The 13,075-nt window shown below is 43.8% G+C and overlaps 2 protein-coding genes across 5 annotated transcripts; one reads left to right on the top strand and one right to left on the bottom strand.

Annotated features, from left to right (window-relative positions):
* Window positions 1–51: 51 nt before the first annotated feature.
* LOC139532200 (CCR4-NOT transcription complex subunit 9) lies at window positions 52–4,507 on the bottom strand. Of its 4 annotated transcripts, none has more exons than XM_071329507.1 (8): window positions 4,408–4,507; window positions 2,750–2,929; window positions 2,517–2,632; window positions 2,269–2,378; window positions 1,977–2,086; window positions 1,142–1,240; window positions 959–1,049; window positions 52–720 (listed from the first exon to the last, which is right to left on the bottom strand). In XM_071329507.1, the coding sequence occupies exons 1-8, from the start codon at window positions 4,429–4,431 to the stop codon at window positions 539–541; spliced, it is 912 nt and encodes a 303-aa protein (XP_071185608.1). In that variant the 5' UTR covers window positions 4,432–4,507; the 3' UTR covers window positions 52–538. The 4 variants fall into 4 exon arrangements, with proteins under 4 accessions (XP_071185608.1, XP_071185611.1, XP_071185612.1 ...); XM_071329510.1 differs by having other exon boundaries at window positions 52–707; window positions 958–1,049; window positions 4,408–4,501; XM_071329511.1 differs by lacking the exon at window positions 4,408–4,507 and adding an exon at window positions 3,502–3,664 and having other exon boundaries at window positions 52–707; window positions 958–1,049.
* A 1,299-nt stretch (window positions 4,508–5,806) lies between these two features.
* LOC139532199 (formimidoyltransferase-cyclodeaminase-like) lies at window positions 5,807–11,461 on the top strand. The gene is made up of 13 exons (XM_071329506.1): window positions 5,807–6,014; window positions 6,389–6,572; window positions 6,938–7,066; window positions 7,367–7,455; window positions 7,790–7,969; window positions 8,184–8,321; window positions 8,483–8,676; window positions 8,766–8,895; window positions 9,025–9,186; window positions 9,888–9,931; window positions 10,475–10,613; window positions 10,947–11,042; window positions 11,240–11,461. The coding sequence occupies exons 1-13, from the start codon at window positions 5,961–5,963 to the stop codon at window positions 11,321–11,323; spliced, it is 1,623 nt and encodes a 540-aa protein (XP_071185607.1). The 5' UTR covers window positions 5,807–5,960; the 3' UTR covers window positions 11,324–11,461.
* Window positions 11,462–13,075: the final 1,614 nt, after the last annotated feature.

The raw sequence follows: 13,075 nt of genomic DNA, 5'->3' as shown, positions 1-13,075 counted from the left end.
AATTAATTATTACACAAGAGAAAGTATGCCACATAAACAGTAACGCACATGTCAAGGTGTAACATTTTATTGTGCCGTCTACTTCAATTTCAGAACACTCAGTGAAGTGAAGACTCCAAATGTCCTTGAGAAAAAAAATATATATATAACTAATAGTTTGACACCAAGTGAAAACGCATTCATACACTTCTGGAGATAGGGCAGGCGGTTTGATCTGAATGAAAGATACTGTAAGAAAACGGCAGAGTACAGGGCTTTCATTCAATAGTCTTTCTTCACAAAATAAGTGCCCCTTTGTGAGTCCGTCCGTCATTCAAACTGGTGGCTTTTTCCTGTTTCTGGAAGCTGGGTCCTTGCTGGTGGGTGTCACTCAGTGCAGTTGCATGGTAAGTGGGGTTGCAAAATCCCAGTAACTTTTGCAAAATTCCCAGGTTTTAAATAAATCTCATTTGGAAAATTCCCTGGAAAGTCTTGGTAAACGTGGGAATCATGGGAAAGTTACCATAATTGTGCAACCCTGCTGAAAAGGTAAGGGGAGCTACTGTGTGGGCAGAGGGATGCCCCTGGGGTCTGTGACTTGGCCTTCCTGTAGGTTCTTCACCAGCTGTGCCAACCAGCGTTTGGTGGTGGTGTCGTCCTTCAGGACCTGGGCAAACGTGGTGTCTTTAAGCTGGTCTGGTAGACACTGACGGAGGGCCTCTCGGGCTCTGGTGTGGGGGCAGAGGTGAGAAAAACAAAGTCATGTTAGTTATGATAGTGAGTAAGCCACTTTCAGCAGAATCTATTATCTATCAAGATAAGACCATGAACACATCCACTGTTTTCAGAGTTCCCAAAATCTTTTCCTCAATATGTTTTTGTTGTTGTAATTCCTGGAAAATTGCTTCAAAACACTGAAGGATTGAACACAGACTAAATGAGACAAGCAACAGCAGGTCGAAGAGTTGATTTCAATACCTGGAGTTGTCTGACAGGCGTAGGTAACAGCGGACAACATGTTTCAAAAGACGAGCGGAGGGCTCTTTGGAGAGCTGAAGAACCATTTTGCCCTGAAAAAGACAGTTGTATAAAAAATTACTTAGGAGGCAACCAATGTCTAGAAAAGTATAATATTTTGAATATTGGTTAACCTTGAACTTACAAGTATCATGGCCACATGGGAGAAGCGTTCATATGTTTGGCAAATGTATGCCAGCCCTGTGTCATCAAGGAGTATTTTCTGTAGTATAAAAGTTGCTACCTGTGGAACAAAAAATGAGGGTTGAAATACATGTATCTTTAGAGATACAGAGAGCGAGATGCAGAGAGCGAGATGCAGAGAGCGAGATGCAGAGAGCGAGAGGCAGAGAGCGAGAGGCAGAGAGCGAGAGGCAGAGAGCGAGAGGCAGAGAGCGAGATGCAGGGAGCGAGATGCAGGGAGCGAGATGCAGAGAGCGAGATGCAGAGAGCGAGATGCAGAGAGCGAGAGGCAGAGAGCGAGAGGCAGAGAGCGAGAGGCAGAGAGCGAGATGCAGAGATGCAGAGAGCGAGATGCAGAGAGCGAGATGCAGAGCGAGATGCGAGAGAGAGATGCAGAGAGAGAGATGCAGAGAGCGAGAGGCAGAGAGCGAGAGGCAGAGAGCGAGAGGCAGAGAGCGAGAGGCAGAGAGCGAGATGCAGAGAGCGAGATGCAGAGAGAGCGATGCAGAGAGAGCGATGCAGAGAGCGCGAGAGAGATGCAGAGAGCGCGAGAGAGATGCAGAGAGCGCGAGAGAGATGCAGAGAGCGCGAGAGAGATGCAGAGAGCGCGAGAGAGATGCAGAGAGAGAGAGGCAGAGAGCGAGAGGCAGAGAGCGAGAGGCAGAGAGCGAGAGGCAGAGAGCGAGATGCAGAGCGAGATGCGAGAGAGAGAGGCAGAGAGCGAGAGGCAGAGAGCGAGAGGCAGAGAGCGAGATGCAGAGAGTGAGAGAGAGATACAGAGAGCGAGAGATATGTACCGTTTTGGAAAGCTCACTGCCAGACTCCATTATGCGAAGGCACAGGGGAATGATTTCTGTTGTCAACAGGAAGTTGATCACTTCCTGCTCATCTGTTTTGACCAAGGCACCTGCCAATCAAACAGAAACAAGTTATAGAGAAACATACATGACACATACTGTATTGTCAAAGTAATTGGATCATTTCATTACTTAGGCAATGACAACATCAGAGAGTGAGATAAAGAGAGAGGAAAAGACAGAGAAGGCATCATAGCAATAGAACCACAAAAATTATATAAAGGATATTTACCAATGACTCCTAGGCTGGTGAGTCGGAGGTACTCAAATGGTCGTGTTTTGCTGACAGTGTGTAAGAAGGGGTACAGAAATAGAGGAATGTGTGCTGCCAGAAATGCCGATCTGTGAAAGACAACAGTAAATAAGTTAGACATTTCACATCATATAGAAGAAAACACATCATATAGAAGAAAACACAGACTGTTTTTGTTAATTGCACTGTACAATTCAATCATGATGATAGAAAATCAAGTGACCCACCTTGTCTCTGGATGAGAGGCTACACACTGCAGAAGTGCTAATGCGTTGCATACTCTGTTGGACTGGTGAGCGGTGAGGGTCGGGGGGTTTATTGAAGGGTAGATGTTGACAATTTCCTATTTATGAAAGTGTAAGAAGAGGGTCATCATCAAGTTGAGAGCCACACTCACAGAAAGGAAAATCATGCTACATCCAGCAAGAGACTAGCCAGTGAGTGATGTCCACAATCTTACCTGCAGGAGAGCAGCTATAGTTCCACAGGAGTGCCATAGCATTGGAGCCAAATCTGGCACGGACTCCCGTTTTTTACTGAGCTCAAGCAGGGCATTCTCGCGGGTCTCTGGGCTGGACAGCTCGTTGATCCACTGGTAGATCTTTTCCCTATCCACTTGGGCCAGAGCCGTGGTTACAGCCTGTTTTACAGGAGAGGTGGACACCATGAGCTAAACTGACATTGTGTTGGAATTATTCCGTATACAACAGGGTTAACAATGGTGTTTCTTGCCACCTTAATGAATGAATGAGTTAGCTAGTGCTAGGTAGCTAGTGCTAGGTAGCTAGTGCTAGGTAGCTAGTGCTAGGTAGCTAGTGCTAGGTAGCTAGCGCTAGGTAGCTAGCGCTAGGTAGCTAGCGTTAGGTAGCTAGCGTTAGGTAGCTAGTGCTAGCTGTCTAACTAAACGGTAGCTAACAGTCAACAACATGTACATTAACGTTACATTCATGGATACGGTAACTTTCCCACAAATAGAAGTTAGCTACCATAGCTAATAGCTGGCTCATTCAAATGTGAATATTATCCAAACAGTTTGCCACATGAGGGGTTCAAAACAGCTCTGTAACAAGTTTAGCATTACAGCCAGCTAGCAACTGTACTGCTGGCCAAATTCAGGCCAGGGATTGGCCTTGTGCTAGCAAATACTAAAGCCTTGTACTAACTATTGTTAACCTAGCTAGCTAACTTTAGCAACATATTTCGTGTACTTACTGCTCCTGTAGCCAGCATTCTATGCAGCGCTTGGATATTTTCGAAAAACGTATAGTAAAATCTGAAAATGTGTTATGTTGTGAAAACAGAGAACGAAGCTCGCGAGAGCGCCACTGCGTTCAACCTTTCAACTCAGACGTGCCTCATGTGAAACGCCGGGAAAGTGACGTGACTATTTCCGTCTTTTCTGTTTTTGACCACTTCAATATTATGCACATTGCAGCCGACCGACTGACAGATCTATCGTACAAATAATTTAGCACCATAAATAACTACTCATTATTATTTGTAGATAATTCAGTCAGTCACCATTTACCTACAATGCGTCATGGATTTGATGCTCTCCAACACGGCCAACATAATCCAATTCATGAAAAAACGATATATGCTATATGCATAATTATATAGGTATTTGTGGAATAATTTACATCTACTGGTGTATTTCATGAAGGCATTCGTTGTCGTTTTTGCGTTATCGTTTTTGTCAATTTTGAGTTTGAGGTCCATTAAAAAATAGAGGGCGTTGATCCACAAACTCGCAATTGAGCTATAATATCTCATTACTACATGCCTAAATATAAACCTTAGCTACATAGATTTTTTTTTAAATGTAACATTTATTTATCTAGGCATGTCAGTTAAGAACAAATTCTTATTTGCAATGACAGCCTACACCGGCCAAACTCAGACGACGATGGAGCAATTGTGCGCCCTGCCTTATGGACTCCCAATCACAGCCGGTTGTGATACAGTCTGGATTCAAACCAGGTTGTCTGTAGTGACAGTAGCACTGTAGTAGCACTGAGATGCAGTGTCTTAGACCACTGCACCACTTGGGAGCCCCAAAATAATAACAATAATGTCAGAGTGGTAATCTTTGATAATATTCCATTTTATTATACTCACATTTGTGATGTGTGTACATAACATGAACACACTTTTGTGATGATCTGCATCCCACACATTGAGCAACTAAAGATTGGGTTGAGCACAAAGTGAAACAAGGAGTTAGACTTTTTCATTTTATTTAAACGATTATCTGATTTTATTCATAGGCATTGAAGTTAACGTCATGTATAGTACCAATGTATGTCAATAGGACCAGGTAGTAGGAGGAGTATTCCACTGCACCAATAAGCGCTCAAAGATTTGTCTGTTAGTGCCCAGTTCTATAAATGCTTCTCGATCCATCCAGATCCCCTCTGTAGCATTACTCATTAACCAGTCCAGCCGACTGTGTTTGTTTTGTTTTGGGGGGATGATGTGATGCAACCATAGATGGGTGTTCATTAATTGATGTTAGTTAATCCTTCAACAGTTGGCTAGAACAGTCTCTAGCACAGAAAAAGTTTCAGAAACACTGGGCTAGATAGCACAGCCTACAGCCTCAGTGGTTGCATCTTCAGTGTATCAAGACCAAAGTAGTAGGCTACATCTTGTATAAATCTAACTGGTCGATCTGTCAATGTGGATCTGTCAATTGGCAGGCCGTCATTGTAAATAAGAATTTGTTCTTAACTGACTTGCCTAGTTAAATAAAGGTTAAATAAAAAAATAAACATAATAAGAATCGGCCTGCTTGATTGCTACTTAGCTGAGTAATGCTTTGATCACCTAGCTCAATGCTGATTGCTGAGGATGTTTGACCATTCGAGACTGTTTAATCCTTTGGGACAAATGTCACAGAGGCTATAATAGAGCCACTACTGCCATAGCTAATAATAACCAACATGAAGCTCTTTGATTCAGATTTAAGAAATCCTATTGGTGATGGTGCATATTATGTGTACTATTTAGGAAATGGTGTTACTGGTACCAAAATGTTCAGAAACTCTGCATACCATAAATACAAGACATGAATACACAATGAATGCAATATGATAATGCAGCGATGGGTCTAGATCTGTGCACCACTTCACATTTCAATCATAGTTATTGGAATTCTCATCCTCTGATCCTGAGATATCATCCAATAGGGCTTAGCCAAGCGTTTACTATGGCTGTGGTGAGAAAGCAGAGGTAACAGCTAGAGTGGAGAGTTCACCAGCTATCTGTCTGTCAGCCTGGATACCTCCTTTGATCATACTGAATTTATTCCTTCACCATTCGCAACCGGTGCTCCAGTATTTAAGTCTAACCTATGGGGAATCAGGGATTAGTGTCTGCGAATGTTTCATGTGAGGCTGGCACCATCCGCGCCAGGTCCTGGTAAATATTAGACTAGAGCAGCCTGGGAATCAATGCCAGCTGACCTAGATAAGAGGACAGTGGAGTAAGTTAATGATTCAACCAGCGTTACAGACGGACAGACTGCTTAAATGTCCCGTTTGGGGATGAAGAGACATACTGGATGGGTTGGTGTGTGCTCGTGGAGCAGAGAGAAAGGGGGAATACACTTCTGCCTTAAATTCGTCTGAGTCCTTGTCCTGGACGACCCGACTCTGTGATTATTACGCATCATGGCTAAGCTGGTGGAGTGTGTGCCCAACTTCTCCGAGGGCCGGAACAAAAAGGTGAGTGGGCATGGGAGATACAGAAAGTGGGTTACCTGTTTGCACAGCAGAAGGAAGCTGTTAGTAGTAGTCTGTGGTGTGATTAACACAATGCACATGATAGCTTTATATTGGTCATGTAAGAAGACTTTCTGTCCGAAACATCGATCTTGATTACCAATAACATTATTTTTATTTGACATTTTTCTATATTTTATGAGATCAGTGTGTCTGGAATCAAGGGGGGCTCATGGAGACTGTGAATACCTAAGCAAACAAACAATTTTACAGTATAATCCTGAATATGATCTCGAGATACCAACAAAATGTTTTCTGAATAACTGTATGTGGACGAAACAAGTTATACGAGTCAATGTGACTTGGTCCCATTCCAGGTGATTGATGCCATAGCAGAGGCCATCTCCAGCACGGAGGGATGCAGTCTGCTCGACGTGGACCCTGGATCCTCCACCAACCGTACAGTCTACACCTTCGTAGGCTCGCCACAGGCTGTGGTGGAGGGTGCACTGAACGCTGCACGCACTGCCTTCCCACTCATTGATATGACCAAACACTCAGGTAGGAGATAGAGAGAGAGAGAGCTAAAAAGAGAGACTCTCACATGACTTAGTCAAACAGTTATGTTCAAAGATATCACACAACTCCTCTCCACCTTTTATTTTATACCTTTATTTAACTAGGCAAGTCAGTTAAGAACAAATTCTTATTTTCAATGACGGCCTAGGAACAGTGGGTTAACTGCCTTGCTCAGGGGCAGAACGACATATTTTTACCTTGTCAGCTCGGGGATTCGATCTTGCAGCAAGTCCAACGCTCTAACCACTAGGCTACCTGCCGCCCCGCCTCACTTTTAAGTGCAAATAAAGGGTGGCTAAGTACTGTTGGTAAGTTGTTTAGTGGAATAATATGTACGTTTGTTGTAGGGGAGCATCCACGGATGGGCGCCATGGACGTGTGTCCCTTCATCCCTGTCCAGAATGTCACTATGGAGGACTGTGTCAACTGTGCCAACATTTTTGCCCAGCACTTAACAGATGTGCTGCATGTACCTGGTAGGTTTTCCTCTCTGACCTATTGACCTATAGTTAACATATTGTCCATTTGCTTAGCTGTAGACAAAGCCATAGGGTCAGTTTCAGTGCAGTGCACCTTGACTCTGTGTATTCTTTCTCATATGGTAATCATCCCCAGCTTACAATTGGCTCATTCATCCCCCTCCTCTCCCGTAACTATTTCCCAGGTCGCTGCTGTAAATGAGAATGTGTTCTCAGTCAACTTACCTGGTAAAATAATGGTATTGTTCTCAGAAAGCCACACAAAGGTGAATAAGACACATTGTCGTTTCTCCACAGTGTATCTTTATGGAGAAGCAGCGAGGAAGGAGAACAGGAGATCTCTTCCCTCTGTCCGGGCAGGGGAGTATGAGGCCTTGTCTGAGAAAGTGAGTTTGACCTAACTTCATTGTATTCGTACCCTATGGGCAACATTTCCCTCATTGTAAAAGAGCATAGATCTGTGAAAAATAAGCTAAAAATGAAAAGCAGTACTTAACTTTACAGATGTTTTTTTGTGTGAGAAGAACCATTTTCTGGATCCGCCCTTGTCTCAGTAACACTGCTCTAGTTCAACTCCCAGGCTAATGGTTGGCATCGGCTGATGCAGTAGAAATAGACAAATCCAATGTAAAAAAAAAAAAGAAAGTCTGTAGCTCAAACACACAATGTTTAAGAGGGGTTGGAAGCACTAAATTATACCGATGTGTCTATTGTCCTCAGTTGAAGAGGACAGAGTCGGCTCCTGACTATGGCCCTGCCGCCTTCGTGCCCTCCTGGGGAGCTACAGTAGCAGGCGCTCGCAAATTCCTGGTTGCCTACAACATAAACCTCCTCAGCACCAAGGAACAAGCCCATCGGATCGCACTAGATATCCGGGAACAGGGCAGAAGCAAAGACCAGGTAGGGTAGGCTCGCTACTGTACATCTTGATCGCCCAATGTCAGAGATGAAGGACACACAGCTACTTTGGCTTCGGAAGAGATTCCACTCATTTTTCGGAGACATCATTGTCTTCCTCTTCTTTATAACTGATGCTGATCTAATAAAGGCCTATTTTTGAGTCATATGCCTTGTCTGCTTCCAAAGAGAGTAACATGATCGATTTGTATTGTAGCCGGGTCGGCTGAAGAAGGTGCAGGGAATGGGCTGGTACCTGGAAGAGGCGAACATAGCCCAGGTGTCCACCAACATCCTGGACTTTGAGCTGACGCCCGTCCACGCTGTTTACGAAGAGGTCTGCAGTGCTGCCAAGGTACAACAACACAACAACAGCCACAGCTGCAAAGAGTACAGCATTATTGTACAAAACCCTCTCACTGATCTGCTGGTTTGAACCAGTGACATAAGGACAACTAATAATGTCAAAATGTTCAGCCAGTTTGACACCTCTCCTCCCTTCCTTCTCCTCCCCAGGACCTGAACCTGCCAGTGGTGGGCTCTCAGATTGTAGGCATCATGCCTCTGAGAGCTGTGCTGGACTGTGCTGACTTCTACATCCAGAGAGACAGGCTCTTCATTGTGGAGGAGGAGCACAAGGTCCGTCTGGTCATCAGTAAACTTGGGCTTGATTCACTTGGGCCTTTCGTCCCCAAAGAGAAAATCATAGAGTGAGTACCAATGAGTGCACTATTATCATGGTCTAAGGGACTTTTCCCATTCTAGTCATTCAAATCTATTTCTACGGTTGTGACTCTAGGTACATGGTGGAGAGGACTGAGGAGGACAAGCGCCTGGTGTCTCTGTCTCTGCAGCAGTTTGTCCGCAGCGTGGGGGCCAGAACCGCTGCTCCAGGAGGAGGGTCAGTCTCTGCTGCCGTCGCTGCAATGGTACAACCATCTTTAATATCATGTAGATGACTATATTCCCCTTATGACCTTGCCCAGCACATAGGAATAAACCAATATAAAGTATGTACAATACAAGGAGTCAAAGGTGTGTGTGTGTGTGTGTTTCAGGGGGCTGCTCTGGGAGCCATGGTGGGTCAGATGACCTACGGGAAGAGGCAGTTTGACAGCCTGGACAGCATCATGAGGAGACTCATCCCTCCCTTCCATCAGGCCATGAATGAACTGCTGGTCATGGTGGACGCAGACTCCAAGGCATTCAGTCGCTACATGGTGAGAGGAAAACATATCATGGAAACCTTCAGTCTGGGTTAACCGGGCTAGGGAAAGCAGGAACTATACAGTGAAAAGCTAGACTGAAATCCTAACTGAATATTCTTCACTATTGTTTCACTTTATTCCGTTTCAGAGCATATTCAGATTGGATTCCAAACTAAGAAAAAAAATACTTAGCTAAACTTATGCCTTGAGAAAAAAGAAACAAAAAAGAAATGTTTTATTGTCACGTACACCGGATAGGTGCAGTGAAATGTGTTGTTTTACAGGGTCAGCCATAGTAGTACGGAGCCCCTAGAACAAATTAGGTTTAAGTGCCCTTGCTCAAGGGCACATCGACAGATTTTTTTCACCTTTTCGGCTCGGGCATTCAAACCAGCAACCTTTCGGATACTGCCCCAATGAGCTAACCGCTGGGCTACCTGCCGCTCGATGCGACCCCACCCGACGCGACCCTGCCCTGCCTTTTAGCGAAGCAGAGAGTCGTACAAAATATGATGAATATTTCTTCTGATGATAAAAGTTCAGGTGAAGAGCGAGTGATAAAAACTATGTTTTTGTTCCTTGTAAATGCTTACTTTGAAGGTTCGACCCAAGGTAAGATCTTGATGTTTGCTGTATTGTGACTTTGCTATGAAAATGTAGTGGAATGTAATCTTTTACTCCTGTTTTATAAGGTTTAACTTTCTCGTTTTCAGGCTGCATTGAAGATGCCAAGAAACACATCAGATGAAGTCAAAAGGTGATTGTCATGCTACCAACATATGGCAGTTCTGTCGAATCCAAGATGTCAGAGAAGCATGTCATTAAAGTAGATGTGTAATTAAGCACACACACACACACACACATCTAAACAGCACAGCACGTTGGAACTGTTTCAAACCATCTTTACTTCAGATTGACATCTATGGAAACTCATTACTGTACATTCTCCTGTATCCCGCCCTCACCTGTCACCTAATTTTACCTGGCAAGCAACCTGGCCTATCCCTGTAAACATGTAAAGCAGGCTTTCCCAAAGAAGACGGGTTTACTGTAGTTCATTTACTGCCAGCGCACCTGTTCTAACTGTACGTAAGGTGTAGTAGTCTTGTAGTCATGGTGTAGTCTTGTCATGCTCCAAATCGATCTAATTTCTCTACTCTTCCTCTTTCCTATACCTTATACCTATCCCCACCCCTAATCCTGCTTCTACCCCTACCCTGGTCTTGCTTCTGACCTGCCTCTTCCCCTATCCCTACGTAATTCTGCCTTACCATTACCCCTATCCCTGTTCCTGCCCCAGGAGGGAAGATGCCATGCAGGAGGGTCTGAAGCAAGCCGTGGCGGTCCCACTGTCTCTGGCGGAACGAGTCAACCTGCTGTGGCCTTGTCTAAAGGAAATGGTGCTCTACGGAAACGTGGCCTGCAAGTCTGACCTCCAGGTACCGTGACTGAGACCGTAGAGAAATTGCAACTTTGCAAGCACACCTGAGTGGCTTCTATGCAGTCGTTTATTTGCTTGAGGGCAGATACCGACATGCTTTAATGACCTAACTGTGGACCATTTTGTTTCGTGCCAACTGCTTATCTACACATACCATCTTACTGGCATACCGTAAAACAGCATCTCAAAACGCCAGGGCACCCATAAGTGTCTCTATTAAGTCTGGTTGCAAAACATTTTCTGACAGATGCCCCAGAGCTATGACATGCATTGTACTGTAGACAGCCTACAAAGCATCTTCCTTATATGGTTATTATTTGTGGTGTTGCAGGTAGCAGCTAAAGCCCTGGAAACGGCAGTGTTTGGAGCCTACTACAACGTTGCGATCAACCTCAAGGGTATCGCAGATGAGTCCTTCAAAGTGTCTGTAAGTTACAATGTAGCCTATAGGTCTTTCTCGCTCCAAAATGATGTAGCCTAGGTTACAACGTAGGTAATCTATCAGTACTGGAAAATGAATCAAAACAAAAAAAGGCTCGATTTTGGTGAGAGCCAGTGGATTATTACATTGTTATACAGTTATTTCATAGTTACACTTATACACTCGTGTTTTGTGTTTTGCAGACTCAACAGAAAGCATCAGCTCTGCTTACTGAGGCCAGGGAGAGTGCTAATGCAGTCCTGGATGCTGCAGAGAGAAAAGAGTGAAGAAGTTACCACATTACTAAAGCATCACCCACTGCCTGCCTAAGCCTCAAACCAGGCTTTCAAAACCATCAATTCTCATAACACTTTACAAAATAAAATGGGTTCACATAAATAAATGCTCGATCAACTACTCCTCAATGGTACTCCTTTGCTTTATTAGGAATTCAAGAAATACTTGCGTCATGTACTGTATAGCAGCAGCCTACACCAAGCCAAGATATCACAGTCAAAGGTGTTCTAAATCACATTAAATGGAATAGTACCACAATGTTTCTTCTTCTCTCTTCCATGTGAAGCTATGCTGATAGAGTAGTATTATTTGCTTCTGAATGACAAAGTGATGCAAGGTGTGTTTCGGGACATGAACCCCGTCCATACCTCCAACTGTGTTGTACAATAACCAGGATGACATGACGGGAATAAAAGGGTGTAGTCTATCCAGTTCGTTTAAGTAAGAGAACATTCTTCACACAAGACAAGGGACAGAATCGAGAGCTGCTTACATACCAGTTACAGGCGTGTACACTCTTCATTTAATCTGGGTTCTATGTTCAAAATGTAAAATATATGCACTATTTATTTTAGCTTTCTGGCACATATTCAGTATTTGCATATCTCAAATGAGTATTCATTATTCTTTTGATTACATGTAATGTCTTGGAATACCTTCAGATTTTGAACAAGGAACTTTTGGGCAGGTCAATCTGTTTTATAGCCTTATATTAATATGATAAAACAGTGATTAAAAAAAACGTAATCCTTTGTTGCAATTTTCTTATCAAAGTAACATATTTAATCGCTGGAAATGTTTGACAGCAGCTCAGGTAAAATACCCTCATTGTTTTGTCTGCTCGACATATAACATTTTATGAACATATTTTGCCTAGCCGTGTTTTATTGATAATTTTCTTTTTGACTGCTTGTCTCTTCTAAGGGGTCGTCACCCCTCAGGGTATGACTTAGATTAGCAGAAACAGCCTCATGGTGGCCCAGGGGGCTGTCCTCCTGGGGATAAGGACCACCACTCTGGGGGGACGAGACCATGGTCCTCCAGAGGGTTGCTACCCCCCCAGACCGCAGTGGCAGTGGTGACCATGGAGGCAGACACAGCCCTGGTGGCAGACACAGCCCTGGTGGCAGACACAGCCCTGGTGGCAGAGGTGGTGATCACCACGGTTGCCATGGTGGTCACCACGGTTGCCATGGAGATCGTGGCGGTAAACACGGTAACCCTGGTCGTAGAGACCATCACGGTCATGGTAGTGGTAGGGAAAAGTGATAGCGATGGTGGTCATGGTCACGGTTGTTGAGGCCATGGGCGTTGCCACAAGAGGCACCGAAGAGTAATATAGTAAAACACTTTATAAGTGAAATTCAGCCATGATTTTCTGAATTACCTTGACCCAATAACACTATACATCATCCATGTACCCATTGTATGAACTTGCTTTCAATTGTATTTGAATAATCTTCAAAACTAATAATAAACCATTGAAGCAAACTGTTTGGAAAATGTAGTTTTCCTTTGAAGATTTACAAAAATTATGGTAACAACACAAGGAACTTTATCTTATTGTTAGAAATATTGTGTGCTACCCTTATTTACTCAGTAGCCATGGAGCTAACACTGACATAACCCACGGTCCAAAATATGCTTGAAAATATGAAGAGTGGTACTCAGTGATGTGTTGTGTTGGATTTGCCCCAAACATAACACCTTGTATTCAGGTCATAAAGTTAATTAAATTTATT

The sequence above is a fragment of the Salvelinus alpinus genome, chromosome 10 (assembly GCF_045679555.1).
Source record: "Salvelinus alpinus chromosome 10, SLU_Salpinus.1, whole genome shotgun sequence".
Classification (NCBI taxonomy): domain Eukaryota; kingdom Metazoa; phylum Chordata; class Actinopteri; order Salmoniformes; family Salmonidae; genus Salvelinus; species Salvelinus alpinus.
The sequence above is the reverse complement of the archived record's forward strand: the minus strand, read 5'-3'. Positions and strand labels throughout refer to the sequence as shown.